Below are 12,727 nucleotides of genomic sequence, written 5' to 3' on the forward strand. Positions count from 1 at the left end.
GCAGAGATCACTGACTGAGTGATTGCCTCGGATCACGTATCCGATGAATTTTGAAATGGTCATAACTCAGCCAAATTTTGAACAATGAACTTGAAACTTTGGGAAAGGTTTTAAATTATCAAGCCAAATGTGTGCAAAAAATGTGGAGTTCTTAGCTTAAAGCGTTCTCATTTTATGAAGACAATAGTGAAAAAGAGGGAGTGTCACGCCACGCCCACTGTAATTGGGCGTAGCTTACGAAACTTTCAGGACATCTAAGTTTGACCATATCTATAATCTCTGAAATTTTGGTGCAATTTGGAGACAAATTACGTGAGTTATTAAGAGGTTGCGTGTGGGTAGTCACTTTTGGGCCACCCTGTATATACCCAGTCCTAAGCACAAGAGGACTGCACCAGCGAACAGCACTTTGCCTTTACACTTAGCTAACTTGTACTTGTACTACAAGTTGCATCTTCAAGTTGTAGATGCGATACTTCATAAGTCATACTGCCATAGATTGGTTCATAATTTATCTTTCATCTACCAGTATATATACTACCCTTGCAAGCTTACGACACGAAAGTCTCGCGTCCCTTAATACTAGAACCACCCCCATTAGCAAGAACTCCCGTATCTTGTGTGATCTACGAGTCGAGCAGACAAATCTTAAATATCATTTTAACTTCTTAATGTACAGTTACATCTACTGGTGGATCACACCACTAAATAATAAATATGTCACTATTTGGTGATATGATCTGACCCCTAATTAGTAATTATTGGGGTCCCCCTTTATAGTCGGTCTCTCGTCAGCTGCACTGCTCCGGTCATATTTGTTCTAAAAACCTCACAAATCTGTCTCGGGCATTTTAAGATTAAACAGCACCTTTAGATTAAACAATACGATATTTTTGGAACAAAATAAAGCAGTGTAGAGTTCGATTGTTGAGACATGATGAGTTCAGCTATCCCTTTTAAAAGAGCTGCTCTATGCAGTTCAGTAACATTCAGTTCTGCTCCAGGGACTTTGAGCCTCGTGGACGATAATTCAGTAACTCATTTTTGTCGTGAATTTCACACAGTACTACTATAACCAGAGGCTACTGATCGCTTACAATTACAAAAACTTGGTTACTATCTTAACAAGTTTTTGTTTGTATATATTTTTAGTATACATTGGCTGGTACTACTATATAGGTACTACGGGCTAGTATAGTGGTTTGTTATTATAATTCATTCAATTTTTATTGTGGCACGAAGGTCAGTTTCCACTAGGAAATTCGTTTTTTACCCTTTTTACAATATTCTACTTTCCAGAATAGCAGCATACAGAATGAACATGTCTCTCAAAATCATTGTGGTCACTGCTTTGATGCTTTTAGCAGTCAGTGCAGTTCTTGGAACAGGTAGGAAAATGACCGAATAATGCATGTTCAATGCAATGTTGATTTTAACTTTTATAATCGTATATTTCACTCAAGTTTAATATTTTGCTTTATACAGATCTCAGATCTGCGAATTTCCAATGTTTTTTTCGTTAGTTAGGTACTTAACTCAATAATTAGATGGTGTGATCTGTCACCTGTCATAGTTTTCTAGGAAATAAATAAGTCTAGTAACAAACAAATTAACCCGCTCCAATACTGACATCTAAAATAAAAACAGTCGCCTGCAGACCGACTTACTCCGGCCATTAAGGTTTTAACCATTTAAATACCGAACCAATAACGTTTCTCAATGACTTTTTGTGAAACTTGATTTCAAGACAGCTGTTTGTTGACCAACAAACTATAGGGCCCGTGACCGAACTTTTGAGTGGGTTCCATACTCATGGTCCCCACCGGTGCCCGCGGGACAACCACGCCCATATTTGCTCAATTTTTAGCTTAATTTTGCCAAATCACCTTAACATGGTAGATGGGAGACCGAAGGGATGATCTCCACATTTCTTTCAAGGTCCCGGAAATATCTTTCTTGTATTCAATAAGACATTTTGCCTTATTGTTAAACTTCTTTATAAACATGAAGATAATCAACCCAGCAACACGCACAATACAAAAACTTTCAGATCAATACAATTGATTGCAGTATTGCAGTTATAAGGTAAACTGCCACCTGCATTTGAATAGAAGGTCAAGGGTTCGAATCCCAGTGTCAAATAGCTATAAAGATATGTGGATCTACCTTACGTCATTACAATGTGTGGCAGTATCGAGATAGCCCGACCACTGGTCCGCGGACCACTGTCCGCGGACCACTGTCTGCGGACCACTGTCCGCGGACACCTGTCTACCAGATCATATTACTGTATAATAACAGTATCCCCTGAATCAAGCAACAGGTGTTTGTGAATAGTTGATTGGTTACCAGATCATATGAATGGTATGTATGGTATCTTGGATGCAATTAGTTACGACTAGCATAATTAATTGTAGCGTAGTAAATTACTGGATCAAACTATTGATTACGATTCAAATGTGGTCTCTCGGATATAATTAGTTACGAATAATATTGATTGCTCAATGAAATAAATGATTACGATTAAAATGTGGTATATAAGTCGTTCGTTTTTGGTGAAGTATTATCAGTTGCCATCATCAACAACAACAACTATTCCAATTCCTGACATGGTACTCTTCTGTCTAATGGACGAAATCAATGGACCCACCGCCTCCCTAGAGAATGCTCGAGACTTCCTATTCCTTGACACCACCGCTGATTGGAATTCGCGTGCGATGATGTGAACCCTGCTGGATTCAGGGGATTACACAGGATTACACAGGATTACACAGGATTAAAATTAAATTATAGATCCATTATCATGGACCGTCATAATTGTACAGAGATTAATGAAAACATTCATCTTTCCTTGAAGTCAGGGCCAGGGTTATCCTTAAATCTTAATAATGACTAATTCGCGAGGTTCTCACCAAGTTGATAGTAAAATTGTTTAAGTTTCGTGCATTTGAATTACGTTGACGCATATCTTCGGTGAAGCTATTTCGCTCTTCGGAGCAGCGAAGGAAATAAGTGCACACACAATTGACAGCATAGGAGCGCCTTTCTTGAAATTGAATATACTGTGGGGTGTTTGGTTGAATATTAAGTGAACGGTGGCAGTGAATATGGAGGCTCTGGTGATTTTGAGGAATTACAGTTGAGTTAGGAGACAAAATTTCCATAAGATGGACTTTGAGATTTGTTTCATTGATATTGCTTGGGTCGGTGATATCAGTGCTTATTTCAATGAGTGGCATTTGAGAAAGATTTTTGACTAATTTCGACCTCTGTTTTGAATACAAGTCACATATGTAGAGAACATGTGACTCGTCTTCGATGGTCTCGACACCCATACTTGATTGACACCAGGCACATAGTCTTTGCTCACGGGGTGTGTTGGAGTATCTGCCTTTTTCAATATGGAGATCATGGGCGCTGATTCTAAGTTTTGTGGTGCTATAACGACGAGAGAAGCCTTTGCATAAGTGTAAGTAGGGCTCTCGTTTAAAGGTGTGTTTGATTGAGTGATAGAATGAGAGTTTAGAAGAAGTAGATTTCTGATATTCCCAACATTTTTTGAATTGATTGGTTAGAGCTTCGATGATGTTAGGAATTCTATACTTTTTGCTGCATAGTGGTTTGATACATTGACTAAAATTTGACTGATTTTTGAGGGAGTCTTTTAATAATTTGTGATCACTTACAGGGTTGGGCTCGGCTTTGTTGGCTGCATTTGTATTGAGAATTCGGTGCGCGGTTACGTGATCTAGTTTGTAAATTTCATCTAGTTCAAGGAGGGGTTTTATGTATCGATACCAAGGTAAGTTTAGTGATTTTTGTTCTTTTACGGCTGCAGTTACAAACGAATTCGACTTTGATTTTGTATTTAGCCTTTTGAAGTAATTTAATGTTAAGCGAATTGATTGATAAATCAGAGGAATTCTCCCTGTCTCTCCCCATACACCTACATTTGATGCTTTACGATGGACTCCCAATGCCCATTTTAGGAATGAAATATGCACTCTTTCTTGCAGAGAGGCGCTGATTTTTTTAAGTAAGTTAGTAGCGGTTGCTTCTGTCGAGTTAATCGTTTTGCAAAGAGATTTGTTGATCGTACTAGTGGGTGTCCATATTGGAGCACCATATAATAAAATGGGCTTGATGAGAGAGTCGAACAGTGTAAGGAGTGCTTTAAAAGATAACTTTGATCGCATGACAACCCTTTTCAGGCCAAAAAATGCACGCATTGCTTTGGTTTTAAGGTTTTGTTGAGCGATCTGCACTTGACCCGATTGATGAAGTTCAAATCCAAGGTAACAATAACTGTCGACAATTTCAAGATTAGATCCGTTGAGTGTAAATTTGATGTTTTGTACGTCCTGTTTTAACGCTTTCTTACCAAAGATGACTGCTTGAGTTTTGAGTTCATTGATTTCAATGCCCCACTCCTTACAAAAATTACCGAGAATATTAAGTTGCATTTGAGTGGTTTCCTGGTCGAGTGAAAGGAGTATAAGGTCATCCGCCCACAGCAGGTGGCTAACAGTAATATTTGAAAGTACGGGGCAATTTGGAAAGTCTAGGAGGCAGGACATATCACTGAGAAAAACTTTAAAAAGGTCAGGTGAGAGTGGGTGTCCTTGTTCTGTACCTTTACGTATCTGAAAGCGTTTACTGAGATGACCAGATAATTTTATGTAAGCGTACGAGTTTGAGTACATATTTTTGAGGACATTGTAAAAGTTTCCAGTTATGCCATTTTTTGCGAGTTTGAGGAAAAGGGCTTGACGGCAGACTGAGTCGAATGCTTTTTTAAAATCAACAAATACTGCATATACAGGTTTCCCCAAAAGTTTATATTTTGATGCTATAGTTTTCATGGTTAGTATGTGATCGTATGTTTGAGCTTTCTTTGTGAAGCCTAATTGGTTAGGTGGATCAGGGCAGTTTTCAGAGCGGAAGTGAATGAGTCGTTCTAAGAGAATAGTTGAGAAGAGTTTTCCTATGACACTGCTGACAGCAACTGCACGGTAGTTGTCAGGATCCGATTTATTTCCCTTTTTATGAAGTGGAGATATGATGCTGACGTTCCAGGGATAAATTCCTTGTGAGAAGCAGGCGTTAAAGAGGTTCAACATAATTAATTTATGATTGGTATCCAGAGATTTTATAATTTCATTATTAATCATGTCGAGCGAGGAAGCTTTACCATTTTTGAGGGATTTTATACTAGAGTCAAGTTCTGTTGTTGTGATTAAGCTGTTGAGTGACTCAGGATGAGTTGCACCTTGATTTATCAAGTCAGCTTGATCAATCATAGAAACTTTTTTATTTTCATTTATTGTTTTGTGGTTATCAGAATATAGGTTACCAAAAAAAGACTCGAATCTATTCATATCATGACTGTCAAAATTTAAAGTTTCCTTTTTCTGATTTTTTAGTTTTTTGAAAGATTGCCAGTTGAGAATTTTCCCCCCCTCTATGTCCTCATTCATACGTGCGAAGAATTCGTTTTTGGCAGAGTTCTTCAAACGCTTATAGCTACCCTTGACAAGATAATAGTTTTCACGTATAAGGTTGTTTGACGGGAATTTTGAGGTTGCATCTGTAGCTTTACGAAATTCTCTTTTACCTAATCTCGTTTTCCAGTTAAACCAAGGTTTGTTTGAGGTGTGAGATTTTTTGGGTGGTTTGGTTTGTTTGAAACACTTCGAGGCCATGTCGCGAAGATGTTCTGAAAGTCGTTTGTTAATGTCTTTAAGTTCAGTTTCATAATTACGGACATTGTCAGCTAAATTATTTTGATTGGTGAGTAAGTCGATGTTCGATTGGAGTTCTTGGATTAAGGTCAATGATAGATTTTCTGACTGAGCTTCGAAAAAGTCGTCTTTGTTCTCTTCGTTGATAATGAATCTGGTTGGCGCTGTCTTATATGTGTCCTGTAATGGGGCACATTGGCTGATCGCGAATCTATTGCATTTTAATTCAGTACTGAGGGGCCTATGATCAGAATGTTCGGTGAATGTCAAGATTTTGAAGTAGTTGATTCTGATCTTTGTGGAGTTGGTCACTGCAATGTAATCAATAACGCTGCACCCATTTTTTTGGATACTTGTGAAGTTTCCTACAAGATCTCCTAGGGTACGGCCATTCAGAATAGTGAGTTGGTTATGTTTGACTAGGTTAAGAAAGTGTGTACCATAAGTATTTGTGATAGAGTCTAGTGAGTTTCGGGGGAGAAAGTTGTCAGGCTCATAATCGTCTGGTAAGGGAACAACGTTGGTTGAGTCTTCTCTTATCATACCCGTTTTTTGTCCTATACGAGAGTTAAAGTCCCCACACAGTATGACTTCGCCCTCCTCCCGAAGTTCGTTTACAACGTCTTCAATGTTTTTTAAAGCATCTTTGCCATTGTCAGTCGGGTTTGAGGCTGATGAATTAAATGGTCTAATGTAAACGTTAACTATGAATGTATCTTCTGATAGGTTAAAGAAATCCTTGTCTAGTCGACAAACAAGGTAGTCTGAACACTCTGTATTCTTGATAAACTCAATCCCTTCAATAAGCTCATTTTTTATGAGGATACCGACACCTCCTGATTTACCGTCTTTCCTTATGTTGCAGATTGATCGATATCCTACCAAGTGAACCTCTCTCCTAATTTCCTGAAGACAGGCTATGTCATGATCTTTGATAACATTTTGAAATGATTTTATTTCAAATTTGCTCCCATCTACTGATGAAGGCGATTGGATATTCCAAGAAAGTATTTTTATGCTATTTTTATTAATTGAAACCTGTGTATTTTTTTGTGTGTTTTTAGTCATGGTATAATGTGTATAAATGAGAATATATATTATGTGAGTGTAATCACGTTCGACTAAGAGGCGAAGGTTCCAATCCACCTGTAGAACGGATTTTCTTTGGCTTGTTGAGAACCAATCTTGTCATTTCATGGATACTGTGACGGAAGTTTCCTAGAATGACCTCTTTGCCTCTTGTTGAAAGGTGGACTCCATCGTTCGTGAGATACTCTCCTATCAGATGATTATCATGCATGAAGTTGGCGTTGGGGTTATAATATAAAGACCGCTCTTTGAAGGGTTTTCGTTCGTTTTTATTAGTTACGGTCACAAATTCCCAAATTGCATCCCTTATCTCACCAATCCTTGCGTTTGCTTCGTTGTCAGATGTCATTAGTGGCATTGAGAAGAATAACTTTGTACCTATCAGGGATTCCTCTACGAATAGTGAAAATTGAAATATGTTGTCGAGACTTACTCTTAGGTCGAACTTTTGGTTGGCATCATTGACTCCTAGGTGAACATAGATGAAATCAGGTTGTGTTCTTAATAATTCGTCTTTGACTTGTTGCTCTTTAAGTCCACCTGTGTCCCGCTTGTTGATTAGAGTCAATTCATGGTTCTTTCCGAGAGCATTCTTGGTGTCCATACCCTGGACATGTCTCAGGATTGAGTCTGAGATGAGGGTCGTCTTGAACACTTTTGAGGGCGTGGTGGATCCTGAAGTTTGACGAGTGAAGTCGGAGTTCTGAGTCCTGGTGAAATTGGAGTTCTGAGTTCTGGTAAAGTTGGAGTTCTGAGCTTGAGTGGAGTTATGAGCTCGAGAAACCGAGGAAGTCATGCTGAATCCATTGTTTCTCCGGGACAGCAGGTTGTTTTCTCTACTATGAGTTCTTTGATCTCGAAAGGGTGAGGGAGGTTGGTAGGGTGGAGTGGGTGATAAATCATCGTCATTAGGGGAATAGTCAGGTGGGACATCGGTACTCGCGCCATTCCATCCTTCTGACTGAGTGACTATTTTGTGAATTTCTTTTATCAACTGTCCGTCTTCCCGAAAGAATGCACTGTTGTAGTAGTTTTTGAGGTCAAATTTTAGTTTTTGAACACTTTTGTCTACTTCGTCCGTTTTCGTTTCTGCTATGGAAATCTCCGTGAAAACCTCGTCTACTCTGTTTTTGATCCGTGTGGTAGCTGACAAATTTTTCTCCCAGAGGTCTTTGACCTTTTGCATTTCCTTCTTGCCCACCTCGAGGAGTTTTTCGATTTGCTGGATGCTAGTATCGGAGCATTTAAGGCTGTTAACCTCAGATGTAAGTTTCTCCAACTCCTGTTTAACGTCAATAACTTGGTTCTCGATAACCGTCTGGACCCATGCGAGAGAGGGGAGTTTCGAGTCTAAGTCCTTATTCAGAGAGGTCCTTGCTGGTTCTTCGGGTCTAGACATCACATTCATCATTCTTGCTCTCCTTTCTGTAACAGATCCTTCTGTGGAGCAACCATTCCTCGTTAGTTCCTCGTTGAGGATGGGTTCAGGAAGATGAGCAACACAAGCAATAAGTGTCTCGGGAGGGACCGTGTGGTTCTCCACAAGAATAACTGTCCTTTCGGTGTCTTCGGGAGATGTAGGGCCAACGTTGAGATCATCTTTGTTTACATCCAGATGAAGTGAAGCATGGGTCTCAGAGCTAGAGGGCGACCTGATGATTGGATTACTATCCAACAAACTAGATCCGCCTTGCTCAGTTAAGTAAGAGGTCTGCGCTTCGATCAGTTTGATATCAGTAGCGCTGGTTGAGGTGATAACAATGTCAGGGATATCCGTCGTCTTGTTAAAGGTCATTTGTAGTCCATTATCTTTTTCTAAGTTAGAGTCAGGTCTAAAGGGATCATCTGCACTAAATCCTTGAGGTTGCTGATGTGTAATAATGTCAGGTATCTCCATCGTCTTGTTAAAGGTCAATTGTAGTCCATTATCTATTTCTAAGTTAGTAAAGTCAGGTCTAAAGGGATCATCTGCACTAAATCCACCATCTGTGGAAGATTGAGAGGGAGCCGTTTCTTGCAGAGATGAAACTGAGGTCTGGTCACTTACAAGATTTTCCTCGATCGCAGTTGAAGGGGATCCAATGAAAAAAAGAACAAGTTGTTCGTTTTGAATATCACTCTTTCCTTTAGGTATGGAATGCATGTACTCAAGAGTGGAATTTCCTGAGAGAACACACAGAGATCCTGAGTGCATGGGCACCAAATGGGTTACTTTAGTTCCCCGTTTCAGTTTGAGTGATCTTGGGGCCCCAAGAGAAAGAATGGCAACTGTGGGTTTCGCCCCATGTTTTCCAGCTAGTGTTTCGTAGGGGATATGATCGTTATAACTTGGGAGTCGCCTGATTACTATGTTGGTGATAGTTGTATTAAGTTCAAATATTGAGCTCGCTGACTTCTCGATTTTCTTGGTGAGGTAGCTGATCTGATTTCTAAGGTTACTCTCCGGGGTCGAGTCATCTGGATGACCCTCAGACTCTACGCAATCATCTTCGATCTCCAGATCTATCTCTTGACGGCTACTCGTTTGGTTAGGGTAATTTGATATATCAATATTCAGCTCACTAAGCAGCAGTTCAGCGGCGTCGAAGTCAATAAAATCCTCGATGTAGTGTAAAGTACATTTCTTTTTCCTTTGATCCAGGATGTATACCCCGTTCTCTGTGATGGCCTTTGGTTTATTTGACTGTTTCTTTTTCCTCATTTCTTGACTTGAACTGCACTCACTGACACTCCTCTCACTGACACTCCTCTCACCTGCACTCCTCTCATTTGCACTACCAGATGCACTGCTCTGCTCGGAGTAGCTCCTCATTCTGCGCGAAATCTTCTCTCCGGGATTCCAGTACGGACTTAAGGTTTTTGGTAAGCGAGGTGGTTGACTGCTTGAAAGAGTTTCCTTGGGGTGTGCTTTCTTAGGAGTGCTGTTTGAGTTCTGTGATCTGGAGTCATCGGTATGATCTTCTTCTCGGACCATAAAAACTTGAAGTTGCTGATTGAGGGATGGAGTAGGTAGATATCTTTTTTTCACCGTAACAAGCGTTGAACTGTAGGTATCCAAAGGTTCCAAATGAAATTTAGAGAATTCAAATGAGCCGACGATAGAGCAAACGGCCAACATAAAAACAAATGTCAAAAAAACCTGATACCTTGTCAAAGTGTTTTTATACTTCAAAATTTGCTCCAAATTTTGCTCCAAATTTTGCTCCCAAATTTTATTATGGCACAGGATGTGTGAGGTTGGTGAGATGAAAGAATATTCGAGATTGGGCGTTTCTATGCTATCATAGAGATTACGCGGCACTTCGGCTCTGCCGCATTGGGTCGGACGGGTCTCGGAAAAAGCAAGCGCAGGTACACGAGCGCGACGAACGTGGCCACAAGCGAGGAGGTACCTAGTAACCCTGGCACTGACATCTACCACTAAATATTCGGAGCGATCAATAAAATGGTAATCGAAAAAATCTTCAACAAAATCTCGCCAAGTCCACTCATCAAATAAAATAGGGCGTTGGGGCACTATTACATTTCCTATCAGTATAATGTTAACATATTTAAAGACACTCAGGAAATCAAAACAATCAACAAAAACATGGCATGAGCCCAAGTCTAAAAATAGGTCGGGGCGTGGGGCCACTGCAAGTATCACATTCGAAATATCACAAGTACATTCAAACAATACGTCATTATTCCACATAGTGTGTAGCATCGGAATATAATATGAGAAAGTTCCAAGACACCGGAAGTACGTCTGCGTGTAAGTAAAATGCAAATGTTCATTTAAACAGATGAGCGAAGAGTTGCAGTTACACGGGTGGTTGAGTGTGTAGGTACACTTAAAACTGATGTTAAACATAATCGGGTCCCTGATCGTTGTACGATATAAGTGCGAGTAGAAGCACAAACCCGGTTTTAAGCCAAAAGAATCCAAATCCAGTCCCAATTCCAGTTCCGATATGTCCAGAGAATTAGAGATAGGGTTAGGCGGAGGGGCAGGTCCAGTTCCAGCCACAGTACTGGCCACGCCAGCGACTAAAAGTATCAACCACGTCACGGTGACAGTGGTAAATCGAAGAGCGTTAAAATGTGTAACGAATGCAAATGTGCAAATATATATGTTGTGGGGATGATGTGAACCCTGCTTGATTCAGGGGATACTGTTATTATACAGTAATATGATCTGGTAGACAGTGGTCCGCGGACAGTGGTCCGCAGACAGTGGTCCGCAGACAGTGGTCCGCGGACCAGTGGTCGGGCTATCTCGATACTGCCCAATGTGTTGTATTTGTGGTAGATACTTCCAAGTGATACACTGTTTATGATAAACAGTCTCAATAAATATCGTAAGGTAAACTGTTCTCTGAGAATCTGGTTTTAAAATGGTACGGGGAAAACTGTTGCCCGAGAATTTTAGGTAATAGGTTCCAAATATTGTAAGGTAAACTGTTCTCGTTTCAAAATGTAATGTTACTGTAAGCTCTGCTTTTAGTTTTAGTTTTGGCAAAAACTGAATCATAATAATAATAATCTATAAATATCACGAACTACTAAGAAGTCTGTAAATAAAAACTGCTCAGAAGTCTATAAATAAAAACTGCTCAGAAGTCTATAAATAAAAACTACTCAGAAGTCTATAAATAAAAACTGCTCTGAAGTCTATTAATATCAACTACACAGAAGTCAGAAGTGTTTTAATACCAATTACTTTCACCATGAGTGGTCGAATGTCACGCAGGATATGCAGTGTTTACATTTAAATCGGCTGTATCTTCGGTTCAGATGAATATATTTTGATGCGATAAAAACGTACTACCACAGAATATTATTATTTTCCTCCCTGTGACCACGGGCTTCCCTAAGATTGTGGCTTACATCTGCAGAGTTAACATTACCTTGTGTCTTCGTCTGGAGTTAACATTAGCGTGTGTCTTACATCTAGAGTTAACATTAGCTTGTGTACACTATATTATTCCATATAAGGCCTGATCATTATTATTATTATCAAACTTTACACAAATCCGAAGTAGTAATATAAAAACATCCTAGGGATCTGATAAGTCTACGTGAAGAACTCTGAAAACAAACTTAAATATTTAACCCAACAAAATTGAAAATTAATGAATCAAAAACTAAACAAATTTCTCCAATGGTTTCTGTTCGAGGCTATATGTCGAAGTTCTGTCAAATCTGTCAAATTACATAAATTTATATTTCTTTTATTTAAATCACTCAAAATGGTTTTGAAAATACTGATCTGATGTCTACCAATTCTCCCTTTCATATTCTCCATACTCTCAACAGTAAAACTCAATGCTAGTTGGGGTGGAGAGTTACAATCACTTCTAAGGATATGACCGAGCATTTTCCAGCGAGACTTAGCAACCCTCTCTGTTAATGGAGTCACCCCACAACGAGCATAAAGGTCTCGGTTACTGATGATTCGGGGATAAGTGGAGTTCATTATCCGCCTCAAATGTTTGCGCTGACACACATCCACTTTCTGAAGGATTTTCTCTGGAGCGGCCCAGCTATTGCAGTTGTACAGCAGTACTGGGGTAACAAGGGCCTCGTATAATTTCACTTTGGTGTCCAGTGAAATTCGGGACTTTTCCAGCCAAACTTTGTTGTACTTTTCGAAAGCAACATTAGCTAGGATACAGCGGTGAAGTATGTCAGATTTGCTGCAAAGCCTGGATCCCAGTGACACACTCTTTCTCCATGGCTCTCTACCTCTTAATGGCTCTCCTTTCTTGTCGACATCTGTTTTGTCTGCTATATAGAAACGGACAAATTCAGTCTTGTCTTCGTTAACAAGTAGGTCCCATTCAGCTAAAATTTCTCTGCAAATAGGCAGCATCTCATGCAGATCAAGTAACTTGATCTCTGGTGACGTCGCAAAA

The 12,727-nt window shown here is 39.7% G+C and overlaps 1 protein-coding gene across 2 annotated transcripts in view; it reads left to right on the top strand.

The window, feature by feature from the left end:
- LOC134820038 (low-density lipoprotein receptor 1-like) overlaps positions 1 to 12,727 on the top strand; it is a 31,966-nt gene that overhangs the window by 12,853 nt on the left and 6,386 nt on the right. For both annotated transcript variants that reach the window (XM_063830221.1, XM_063830222.1), the window contains exon 2: positions 1,308 to 1,388. In XM_063830221.1, the coding sequence (XP_063686291.1) occupies positions 1,316 to 1,388 (73 nt within the window). In that variant the 5' untranslated portion in view covers positions 1,308 to 1,315. The remainder of the gene's footprint in view (positions 1 to 1,307; positions 1,389 to 12,727) is intronic.

Source organism: Bolinopsis microptera, chromosome 8 (genome assembly GCF_026151205.1).
Source record: "Bolinopsis microptera isolate Bmic1 chromosome 8, MBARI_Bmic_1.0, whole genome shotgun sequence".
NCBI classification, from domain to species: domain Eukaryota; kingdom Metazoa; phylum Ctenophora; class Tentaculata; order Lobata; family Bolinopsidae; genus Bolinopsis; species Bolinopsis microptera.